Consider the following 12,831-nt stretch of genomic DNA (forward strand, 5'->3'; position numbering starts at 1 on the left):
CTAGGTAGATATCTTGATCATTTTCGATAATGCCACGGCAGAAATGTACGTAATAAAAAGCTTTGTTTCGCACTGCTTTTTTGGACGTCATAGCGTGAACTACAAAACCGCATAGCGAGCGTGTATTCTGATCAAGAAATAAATAACCAAAAAAGTGTTTCTCTGGAATTAAAAAACCTAATCAGTGTTTACGAAAACTTTTTCTAAATCAAAACTTTAAATTTTTCAACCATTTCGTGTGGCCAAAAATTTTAATCTACGCCCAAATTAAAAATAGTGAAAAACAAGACCTTAATAAATAAGAAACAGAAAAGCTGTGAAGAATCCATTCCCGTGCAGCGGGGGGTGTTAAGCCAACGAGCCTTTCTTTTGTGGAAAACAATATTATTTCCACAGGTTGGATTTTTCTTAATAAATAATTAACATCAAGGAAAAAATTGCATCATAAATTGTTGACCAGTGGAATTTCAAGGTTAAATTTCTGAATTCTTAAGAGACGCCAAACAACATCATACGGGACTCTTAGAGATCCCGTTATATCCAGTTTTCTTTGTCTTTTTGCACATAGTTTCTTAAAAAAAGACTAGTGCGAGGGAGAAGGCAAGAGACGCCAAGTGCATCACAAAATGGAAGGGGGAGTAAATCTTCCCCCTCCGCCGGGGAAGCAGCCGCCTGATAGGCAGAACTTCAGAAAGGAAAAAAACAACGAAGCGAAAATGTATGAAAGGAAAGACAGGAGTAGAAGCAGAAGTATTACCAGAAAAACAGATAGTGGCAAAAAACAAAAACTGGAAGAAGTAAACAACAAAAATGTGATGTCTGTCGATCATGAGGATTGTCAATCAAGCCCTTGTGTCAATCATACCTCATCTATAGACCAGGGAGCCTCTTCTATTGCTAGCAAGGAAGGTAAGGTAAACTACAACAATACTTATGACAACGACCATAAAGGTCCTTATATTGCTTATATCGATAAAAAAGTGACTGAGGGTGACAAGTCCGGCATCAATGGAATCCATGTCACTAGACTATTAAAATCTTTGAAAGTTGAGGGTGTTCTTGAGGTATTCAAAATAGGCTTTGGCCGTGCCAAAGTGGTATTCAAGAGCGGCCTTACAGCCAATCTACTTTTAGAAAATGAAGAACTAAAAAATCAGGGCTACATCCCTAAAATATTCCCTCATTTTGTGTCCAAAATAGGTATAATATTTGGTGTGCCCATTGAAATATCAGACGAAGAATTAATCAGTGCCATTGACTCAGAAGTCCCAATATTGAACATTGTTCGCATGACCAGAATGTGCCAAAATGAGCGTGTTCCAACCACCAGAGTTAAGATTTTCTTCAAGGGCGTGAATCTGCCTCAATCGGTTAAATTCTACGATTACATGAAAACTGATGTTAAACACTACATATCGTTTGGGCAGTGTTACAACTGTTTCAGATATAATCACTTCTCACAATTTTGTAAACAAAAAATCCCAGCCTGTAAAACATGCTTTATTGCTCACAATCAAAACGAAGATTGTGACCCAGAACCCAGATGCACCAACTGCCAGGGCAATCATGAACCTACGTTCAAAAAATGCCCTGCAAGAATCAAAGCGTACCAAATTAAAAAGATCATGACTATTGAGAACCTAGCCTATAGGGAAGCTAAGGCAAAATACTCAGCGGTTTTTACAAATCGTTTTGAAATCTTCAATGAAAACACTGAAGAAATATTCCCAGCTATAAAAAATAACAAAAAACAAAATCATTCCAACATCATCAACAACACTGCTGAAGCAGCTAGTTTTCTACATTCATCAAACTCTTTTGCAAAGATTACTAAAAACAATCAAAACAAATTAAGGGAGGAAGCCAATGCAAGAAGGAATATGGAAGAATATAAAAAGGCATTAAATCAAGAAGAAGTTCACAAATCACCGAACGGCGTTGCGCTCCAGTCCAGCTCCCGTTACCAATCTAAACAACAACCAATCTCATATGCATTGGCTCAATCAGAACAAAACTCTCAATTTGAGAAATATGATAAATTAGAAAAATTCTTGGAATCTATGGTTCAAAATGTTGACGCTTTAAGAGAGAAGTGTCAGAAAAAGTTAGAAAAAGATGAATTAGACGTTTTAACAAATATTAAGCAAAAAATGATCACAGAAATGTTAAATCTTGATGTACTCATGGTAAATTCGAGTACGCTATCTTCTAATATCGATGCAAACGTTCCCTTCGGCGACGAAGAGGAACTCCTCTAAGGTATTTTATTAACACATTTATAATCTAATCTTATATATCTTTCAAAAAAAAAAAAATTTTTTTTTTAGTTTTTATTTTATTTTCCTCCCTTTTTTGACTATGATAAAAATTCTTCAGTATAATATTCAAAGCCTAAATAAAAAAGGCAATAAAGAACTTTTGGAACTATTTCTAGAGAAGAAAAACATCGACATTGCTCTCTTCTCCGAGACTTGGATTCGAGACACTACAACTACCAACATTTGCAATTATAATTTTGTTAGTAAAAACAGAAATGATGGCTTTGGAGGCGTCGGTATTTACATAAAACGTAGCATAAAATACCGCATCATCAACTTTAACACCAGCGCTGAAATCATTGGGATTTCTACCTTAAACCTTCAAAAAAATATCAACTTGATTGTGGTCTATATACCACCCAACACCAATCGCAACTTATTCAAAGAAATAGTTTCAAACCTGTTCAAAGCTGCAGCTAAACTTAAAAATCCAACATTCCTAGCGGGGGATTTCAACGCAAAGTCAACATCGTGGGGTAACCTTCTCACCGACTTTCAAGGTGAAACAGTCTACAATTGTGCCAACAGTTCTAATTTCAAATGTCTCAACTCAGGAGCTCCAACCTTTACAACCAGCAATTCCAGCTCAGCCATTGACTTGTCATTCCTAAACTGCGACTCTCTACACACCAATTGGTCAGTGTCAAATTTAAAAATTACCAACAGTAACCACCTTCCTATCATTATTGAAATTCATGGAGCCTTCATCCCACCCAGAAATTGTAAAATTGTCTGTAAAAAAAGAGTTTTACAACAGCTCGCCAGCTCCCAAATTGGAAACAATTTGATTGAGGCTGTAAAAACCTTTCATAAGGCCATTGACAACAACACCATCACTGTAGATCACCGCAATAAATATGTTCCAAAGGCATGGTGGAACGACAGGATCCAGGACCTTTACAATCAAAGGAACCATTTAAGAACGCAATTTAATAGGACAGGTGATTGGGAAACCGGCTTGAAAGCAGGAGCCATGGAGAGGAAACTATATAAACAAATTGAAAGACTCAAAAGAAGGAATTTTAATAACCATCTACAGGAATTATCGGAGTCAACAGATCCTAAGGCCATGTGGAGCATGCTGAAAAACACCAAAAAATATAAACAAGACAAATCTCCTAATAACTCTTGGGATGAAGACCAGAAGGAGGAATTTCTCAGCCATGTGACCAGTTCGTCTCTTGTGGGGGAAGAACCCACACCTGTCATTTTTGGAAATATATTACAAGATAAACCTCGCCTGGACAGAATGGAAATGATTAATTTTATCAAAAATAGAAACCCCGAGTCAGCTGCTGGAATAGATAGAATTTCTTACAATATGATTTCTAGCTTGAGTGAAACAGAAAAACATAAATTTTTGGACATCCTGGATATGACATGGATGCAAGGCAATTTCCCCGAGCAATGGAGGCACATAAAAATAGCTCCTGTTCCCAAAAAGGGAAAGGACCCCTCGGACATAAAAAGTTTCAGGCCAATTGCACTACTCTGCACCTCTCAGAAAATTGTCGAAGGAGCCATAAAAAAACTGATTTTGGAGACAATAGAACAAAACAACATCATTCCTAAAAGATCTTACGCCTTCTGTAAAGGAAAATCTACAACTATGTGCATAAATGACGTCATCAATTCGGTAGAGATTCAAAAGAACAAGGGCAACTTCGTTGTTGGAGCGGTAATAGACATTGAAAAAGCCTTTGATAACACAGACATCGGGTTACTGGCTTTATCCCTCTTTGAGAAAGGCATTAACGCACATGTTATTAAGTGGTTATACGACGGTATGAGTGATAGAACCTTATCTCTGGGAAGCAAGAGGACTCAAATCAGAAATGGTCTGCCTCAAGGCAGCGGGCTCAGCCCCTTATTATTTAATATTTACACCAGCTCTTTACACTCAACTACATCTGACAAATGTTCCCTTTTCCAGTTCGCGGATGACTTTTTCATTCTTTATTTTGACAATGATTTTGACTCTGCTAAAAATGGTCTATGCCTCAAGATCGCGGAATTCAACACTAAATGTAAAAAACTCAAGCTAAGTTTCAACATAGAAAAAGTTAACGTTATGCACTTCAGCAGACGACCAAGAAATTTAAATATATCACTGAATGGTACGGAACTAGTACAAGCAAATTCAATAAATTACCTGGGTGTTAAGATTACCGCCAGCAACTCTGCCAAGATCCACATTGACAGTATTACAACTGCAGTAGAAAAAAGTTGCTCCTTTTTGAGAATTATCAGTGGGTGCAGTTTCGGAGTTAAACCTTCGAGAGCAATCCATTTTTACAAAGCCTTTGCCAGGGCTAAAATAGAATATGGCGCGGCATCGCTTTCCAACCTCACTAAAGGATCAGAACAAAAATTGAAAGTTTGCATCCAAAACAGTCTTAGGAAGTCTCTAGGTTTAATTAAATCAACTCCAGTGTCAATAATTTATAACTTGGCTGCAGAATTGCCTCCACGACAAAGATTTCAACTTGCTACGGCTAAAGAGCTAGCAAAATGTGTTGCCTTTGGATTACCGGGTGCAGAGTTAATGTCTCAAAATCCACTTTTAAAAACTAGCTACTCCTTGATATGGCAAAAATTCCACAACATTTTAAACAACATTGCCCCAACAAAACTTTATAGCTCCATCTCTAACATAGCAATCTATGATGATTTCTTCAAAGGCCTTGTCTCCAACAAAGCCGATGCAAGCAAAGAAATGATACTACAACTGGCTTCTGAGAAACTCAGCGTATTACAAAACAACGGATTCCAAATTTTTTACACTGACGGTTCGGTTTCAGGCAATCTAACAGGTGCGGCATTTCACCATCTCAATGATAATACAACAAATTCCTTCTACGTGCCCAAAAAATTTTCATCAATGTCAGCGGAAGTCCTTGCTTTTCTCAAAGTAGCTGAATATGCCGAAGAGAAACATTTTAATCGCATTGCGATTCTAACAGACAGCCTCAGTGGCATTCAGGCAGTGGTCAATGGCACGCACAAAAACTACATTATAGACAGGCTCATTAACAAGGTGATTAGTTTATCTTTTACTCTTGAACTTCACTATATTCCAGGGCATTCTTTTATTACTTATAATGATATTGCAGATCGGGCAGCAAAAAATGCACATAGGGATGGCACTCTTTTGGACCTACCCTGGACGCTTAATGATGCTATAAACGCAATGGCCAGTTCTTTATGGGAAGAATGGTCCGATGAATATAAGGAACTTGCAAATCATGGTAATTCTCATTATTTTAGAATTTTTCAAAATACCTCAAGAACACCCTGGTTCAAATCATCCACTTTGGATGCATTAACTCAAAAAATGTTTAATAGAATTTTAAGTGGGCACTGTTTCTGTAACAGCACCCTAGCCAGAATGAGCGTGTCACCCTCACACTTGTGTGATATATGCGAAGTTGAAGACACAGCAGCACACGTACTTTTCAGCTGCAGTAAGTATAATAATGCTAGAAGAGGTTTCCAGGATCTATATAACTACTCTTCACTTGAAGATTTTATACTTTTCAAGGGCTTGGACGGTCTGAATGAGCTGGCAGATTTTTGCAAGAAGGCATCTATTGAGTTATAACCTGCTTTACTCTCCACTTTAACGGCCTGCTTGGACAAAAGGCAATTTTTATATCTGGTTTCTTCTTGGAAAAAAAAAAACCAGACATCCTATTGCAATTTTCCTACTGAATGAAATCAATTACAATGCACTACAATGCACAATCATCACTCTTATCAACTTTATTAATGGCCCCCCTACTCACTCATCGCATCAACATTCATCTTAATTCATATACTAATCCAAAAACACGCCTACACAATTGGAGATGACTTTAAACACCCCCCACATTGGCTACCCGCTATAATTCTATCTACATTATCCTGATCATGAGTTCCATCTACTTATTCCCTCATTTTGATTTTTATCTTCATTTTTCCCGAGTTAACTACATTACACAATCAACACTAATACACACGCTCGTTCACCTTTAACCCACTGTACATTCTTATCGCACATCGCATCATCATCAACATAACTCTAACATACAACTGCGAACTAAGTTTGCACAATTGGTGATGGCTGTGAACACCCCCTCATAGCTAGGGAGTGGGCCAAGGAGTTATTCTCTTAAGTTAATAAGGAAAAAAAAAAAAAAAAAAAGCTTTGTTCCTTTATGTTAGTTTCTTAATGTTTTACCATTTTTAACTTGGAAAGTGTTCCTTAACCCCAAAAATTTGTAAAACTTAAAGCAAAGTTTAAGAGAGAGAGAGAGCATGCCAAAATGGCTTTCTCTTTTACTACTTTCTGCTCGACAAATTTCGTGGTGTAAAAAGTGGAAAGACTGTCAAACTGCTGATTTGACAATTAAGGCAAAGGAAAACAACAACGCGCATTGTCAAAGCAAAATGAAAAGAAATAAAATAAATATAAGGTCTGTCTGTTTACTATCCCATCAAGAATTGTCCAGCAAGAACTTTCTCAGAGAGTAAGGAATTTTTATTCTCTTTTGCAAGAAAATTGTAAAATGTAAACAAACACCTTCCCAGCAAAAACCAGCAAGCAATCAGCTGACTTGCCAAAACAGAACAATTTGTCCGCCAATAAAGGAACCAAAGGAAACATATGTACATGTTGTATTTTATTAAAAATAAAAAAGAAAATGAACGAAAAAAATAAATGTTCTATTTTGCAACTTGGTTCTCAAAAAAAAAAAAAACACGTTTGACTTGCTTATTTTCACAATAAAGTTGTTTTCAATTTGCACAAACATAAGTCAACGAAAAACTAAAAACATATGATTGATTGTTTTCAGGAAGAAGAAGAGTTACAAGTTCTTTCTAGAAGAAATTTGTCCAGTAAGAATTTGCAAACTCTTTTTGTGTTAACAGACGACTTCCAGAAACAATTGGTACAAATTGTAACAAATTTTAGGGTAACCAGATAGACTTATAAATAATAAAAAATTTAAACCAGTGAAATAAAAAATAACAAGTAAAAAAGTATCAGTCGGTCAATGGATCGACATTGACCATTATGGAAGTGGATCTACAGCCACTACATAAGGAGCCTATGGAGTTTTTATACCCTTCGGGCTGTTCGCTCAAGAAGTATGGACTTGCCCCTGAAAAAAGCTTTTACCATCGTAATTGAGGCAGCGAATGCAAGTTGCTTCAACAAAAATCAAAGTGATTCGATATCAGGTCTTAAAGTGAACTTATCCCAAATTTTGTGGGAGGTACTGGATAGAGTAGACAAATATAGTCCATATTTGAACCTGATCTATATCTGGTAGATATATTAGGATGTGTAAAGTATGGACCAATTCGGCCACTCCCTTCAAGAGTTACCGTACGAACACTTTTTCCGAACATTTTTAAACTTTTGAGGTACCTGAAGGAGTGGACCGATGTGGCTTATCTTCGAACTTAAACTATGTTTGGACAAAATATTACTAAGGCCAAATGTTGGACCGAATCGGCAGATCCGTTCTAGAGTTATCTTGCGCTCCAACCACCTCACACGGTGTCACAGGGGTTTTCTGCAACTTTCATGCTATTTTTTCAGGAAGTATGGACTTGCCTCTAATGAAACTTGTACCTTCGTATGGGGGCAGTGAATACAAGTTGCTAAAACAAAAATCAAACCGATTCGAGAGATGACCCTAAACTGAACTTTTCCGACATTTTGTGTGGGAGGTACCCGAAGGAGTGGACCGATTGAGTCCATATTGAAAACTTATCTAAGTCTGGTACATATTTCAGGATGTGCGAAAGTCAAAAATTGAACCGAATCGGTTCATCCGTTCGAGAGTTATCGTGCGCTCCAGCCAGCCAGACAGACAGACGGACGGACATTGCTCAATTGTCTGAAACACATTTCGTCCATACACACTTGGGGTCTAAAACCATTATTTCGATGAGGCACATTTTGCCCGTATGAAAGTGTATATACCCTCGTTAGCATAAATGCTGAAGGTATAATATAAAAACAGTGAAATTTATTTAGTTTTTTTGTTATTTTTACATTGCTGCCAGATCTACTATTTTTCCGTTCCTTTACTTTTGTGCAAAACTTGTTATGTGAGAGCAATTTTGACAGTTCTCTCTTTTGATACTTTTACTATAAAAAAGCATAGGAACAAAGCTAAAGTTGTTGCGTAAATTGTTACATCTCCAATGGGAAATCTTGTTTTAATGACTTCTTTATAGTCCAATTAAAAATAGAACATTTTTAATTACAATTTTAAATATTTGTTTACATTAGCTGTGTTCCAGAACTAAAAAGTTTTTACAATTTTTACCACTTTTACACATTTTGCGTTCCCGTACACAAAATTTATATGAAAATCGTTTACGACTTTTACAACTTTTACGACTTTTACCACTTTATAAAGTACGGGAACAGGCTAATTATTGTTAAGTTTGCAAAATTGCCTCTTCTTCGATTACAATTGTTATTTTTTGCGATAATAAAATGTCTGTAAACATTTGCATTTAATCAAAAAAAACATTTCAAGTATGCCAACAGACACGTGTTTTAATGCCACATTATTTGCTGCTGCTGACTTATGCAATTGATTATTAATTTACTACTTCAGCACAAAAAAAGAGCGACATTTACACAGGGAGACAAATTTCAAAAAAATATTTATTTACATTTACGTCTTTTCTTTGACAGTTATATTCGGCTCTCCAGAATGGAGTAGAAATAAAATTGCAAACGTAATGTCTGCGTAAATTTTAATAGGCAAGGAGGGGGAACATTTAAAAGTGAACTTTCATTTGCAATTCTTATCTTTTTTAATAAAACAATTAACACGACTTAAAAACTAGTATCGCAACTCGATGACATTATTGCAATTGCATAATTCGCGCTTACATTGTCCGCATTCTCCTTCGGGTTCATAGTTTTGTTGCATCCTTAAGCTTTCAATTAATATTCCCTTTTTCTCCTCTATTTCTTTATCTAGTATTTTGATATTTAGTCTTATTCTGAACCAAAATTCCCCGAGAGTTTTGCCTTTCCGCCGTTTCCACTTAAAGAGGAGAGTCTGAGAAAACTCACGGGGAATTTACGTGAAAGATAGCCTCCATTATCAAAATCAAACTATATTTCTTTTATATTCATGAAGAAGAGCATGTACTATTTGATCTTATTTTTTGAATTGAATTATGTCATTCGTTTAAATGTCAAATTTTTGAAAGTGAAATTGAAAAAAATAAAACAAATTCAATAAAAAATTTAACGATTAAATGTCAGTGACATTTCCAGCTGTCTGTAAATATTTCATGTATAGTTTTATTATTTAAATAAACAATTAGTTGCCGTCTCTAATGAATTCATTTGTTTTTCATTTCAATACTAAAATTTGTAAAAAAAAAATGTATTGCTGTTTTGTGCGCCTTTGTGGATAATACGTCAAGCGTTTTATATTGCTTTGAATGAATTTGTATTAATTTTATTTCATCATCACTTGACAATAAAGTTGATGATGTTATTCTTGGTTACTAATGGAAAATTATCAGCAGCTATTTTCAATCTAATTATAAAAAATTTACGACAATATTTGTTTCACTATTTGTTACATAAAATGTAAACAAAAATAAGCGCTTCAGAAACTTGTTACTAAATGCTCGGAGGAGAGATAGTATGAGGGTTCGATTTTAAGTTCACGTACATTTATACCTATTAAATGACACAAATGCCAAACGAACCGTAGAAGTCAATCCCTCCAAGCACCAATAGGAGGTAGACAACAAGAGTTTATTACCGCCAAGGAAAAAATCTGTATCATGTCAAAGCAGCTGCTGCTGAACTCTTAATAATTCTCCCTTCCTCAGATATCGACTTCACTCTAGTCCAGGAAACTTGATTTTTAAAGAATAAGATGGAGGGCAAAATCAAGGTGAGAATATGTTAAGTCAACAAAAATAATTTAAACCTAATCATTCTCTCCAATTTTAGAAGATGTGACAACACAGCCGTGAGACTGGATGGGGGCACTCGGCAAACTCCTAATTTTGTTCTCAGTCTACATGCTTTACGGGGATTCACACAATGCCAATGTTCCTTGCATTCATTGGGAAAAGAGCGATACCAATGTCAAAGGTGAATCCATAAATGTTAGATTTTATTTTAAAATAATTCCATTCCATTTCAGAACAGATATTACATATTTTTTTAAAAAAATTCAAGAAGAAAATTTCTAATATTTTTGTATGGTTTCAAATATTTTTTGTCATATTTGTTCATAACAAAATATGGCGAAATATATTCTAAATCATGTGAGTATTTCAGAATTTTCTATTCGAATTTTTGAAACATATGCAGAATCATATGACTATGGATAAGTAACGGATACAGCCATTACCAATATTGACGACACTGATATTAAGATTGCAAAGATGCTTATGAGTTCTGTACGATCGCATCATGGAGATCCTAATATTACAACACTCCTACTTAACAGAAATTTCAAAATCCAAAAATTATCTGAGCCTCACATATTTCCTCCTATACTGCGTAAAGGGCTGAGCTGTTAGAGAAGCTTGGAACAGATTGAGTGAATCAGTGCATCGAACCAAAAGGGTCAGTGACGAAGGTGTGCTTACTTAAGTTGCTGTTCAGTATGTTAATGAATGAAGACAGTGGAATCTAAGAATACCTGTTCGATCGACCACCTAAGATCCTAATATTTCAACATTCTTACTCAATCCACATTTCGAAACCAAAAAATCATACTGAGTATCACTTCTTTACATCTATGTATACTACAAAAAGAGCTGTAAGTCGGCTAGAGAGGCTTGAATAGTTTGAGTGAAACAGTGCATCGGCCCAATGGCTCAGTGTGAAATATGTCGTTATTCAGGCACCTGCTGAGTATGAGAATCAATGAAGGCAATGTAATCAATGAATTTCTGAACGATTACCCACTGAAGATCCTAAAATTACCGCACTCCTACTCAACGCCCATTTCAAAACCAAAATATCATATTGAGTGTCACGCCTTTTTTACTAGTCTTACATGAAGTCTGGAGTCTGCAAGTCAGCCAGAGAAGCTTGGAACAGTTTGAGTGAAACAGTATATTGACCCAGTTGCTCTGTATGAGAATCAATGAAGGCGATAGAATCTAAAAAACAAATACATGTACGAATTCACGTGGGTTGATCCTCAACACACTTTTTATATCCAAAAAGTACTGAGTAGCATTACTGTACATCTATCTTACATAGAAAGTTGTAAGTCGGCTTGAGAACCATGGAACAGTTTGAGTGAATTTCGAAAAGGCTCAGAAGGATATCATTATTCGATCAGCAGCTAGACGAGTCGATGAAATCCATGAATACCGGTACGAATAGACGTAGGCATGTATTGATTTTACTGAAGACTTTCTAATCGTCGCCAGTTTGCCAGAGTCATTCAAGAACTTTGTTTACCAGTTTACCTAAGTTCTTTGAGTTTGAGTAAACTGCATGGCCTCATGATGTCTTCTATAGACAAAAGAAGACCTCCTGAGGTCTTATATAGACAACAGAAGACCTTCTGAGGTCTTTTATAGACAACAGAAGACCTCCTGAGGGCTTCTATAGGCAACAGTAGGCCTTTTGAGGTTGTCTATAGACAACAGAAAACCTCTTGAGGTTTCCTATGTTCAGTAGAAGACCTCTTGAGGTCTTCTATGGTCAGCAGAAAACCTCTTGAGGTCTTCTATAGGCAACAGAAGGCCTTTTGAGGTTGTCCATGGACAACAGAAGACCTCTTGAGGTCTTCTATAGGCAACAGAAGACCTCTAGAGGTCTTATTTGGACAATAGAAGACCTCCTGAGGTCTTTTATAGACAACAGAAGACCTCTTGAGGTTGTCTATAGAAAACATCTTGAGGTCTTCTATAGACAACAGAAACCCTCTTGAGGTCTTCTATAGGCAACATAAGGCCTTTTGAGGTTGTCCATGGACAACAGAAGACCTCTTGAGGTCTTCTAAAGGCAACAGAAGACCTCTAGAGATCTTATTTGGACAACAGAAGACCTTCTAAGGTCTTTTATAGACAGCACAAGATCTCTTGAGGAGACATTCCCTTAGAAGGTTTATTGAAATGCCCAATAAAACTCCTATTAAAATCAAAATTGATGAAAGACAATGCAAGAAGTCTAATGGCCAAGGTGGAGGGACTAACCCACAGAACCTCTATCCACGCCATTGTTTATTTGATTTGCATTGTCGTCTTTGAATTTCTTTCTTTTTTTCTTGATTCACAGACCATGCGCTGATATTGCACAATGAAATGTACAGAAACCACAAAAAATAAGAATCAAGAAATAAAACATCTTAAAAGAAAGATAAGAACCGAGAAGAAAAAAATCGCTAAGCACGTGTAATAATAAACATGAACTAATTATGCAAAGCAATAGCAATAAATAAAAATGAAACACAACGACAACATTCAAATTTGCAATAAATCAAAACGACAAAAAATTATAAAATTTTTA

The 12,831-nt window shown here is 36.0% G+C and overlaps 2 protein-coding genes across 6 annotated transcripts in view; one reads left to right on the forward strand and one right to left on the reverse strand.

Annotated features, from left to right (window-relative positions):
- Picot (putative inorganic phosphate cotransporter protein picot) overlaps positions 1–12,831 on the reverse strand; it is a 149,823-nt gene that overhangs the window by 12,326 nt on the left and 124,666 nt on the right. The gene's annotated exons all lie outside the window — the stretch shown is intronic.
- Positions 78–12,817, forward strand: LOC141406140 (uncharacterized). Its single transcript, XM_073991250.1, has 2 exons — positions 78–5,355; positions 5,432–12,817. Exon 1 carries the CDS (start codon positions 627–629, stop codon positions 2,256–2,258), a length of 1,632 nt encoding a protein of 543 aa, XP_073847351.1. The 5' UTR covers positions 78–626; the 3' UTR covers positions 2,259–5,355; positions 5,432–12,817.

Source organism: Musca autumnalis, unplaced genomic scaffold (genome assembly GCF_047663935.1).
Source record: "Musca autumnalis isolate F117 unplaced genomic scaffold, ASM4766393v1 scaffold_5, whole genome shotgun sequence".
Taxonomy (NCBI): Eukaryota; Metazoa; Arthropoda; class Insecta; order Diptera; family Muscidae; genus Musca; species Musca autumnalis.

Coding starts and splice junctions, on each gene's coding strand:
- LOC141406140 (XM_073991250.1), top strand. CDS start 627: ATGGAAGGGGGAGTAAATCTTCCCCCTCCGCCGGGGAAGCAGCCGCCT.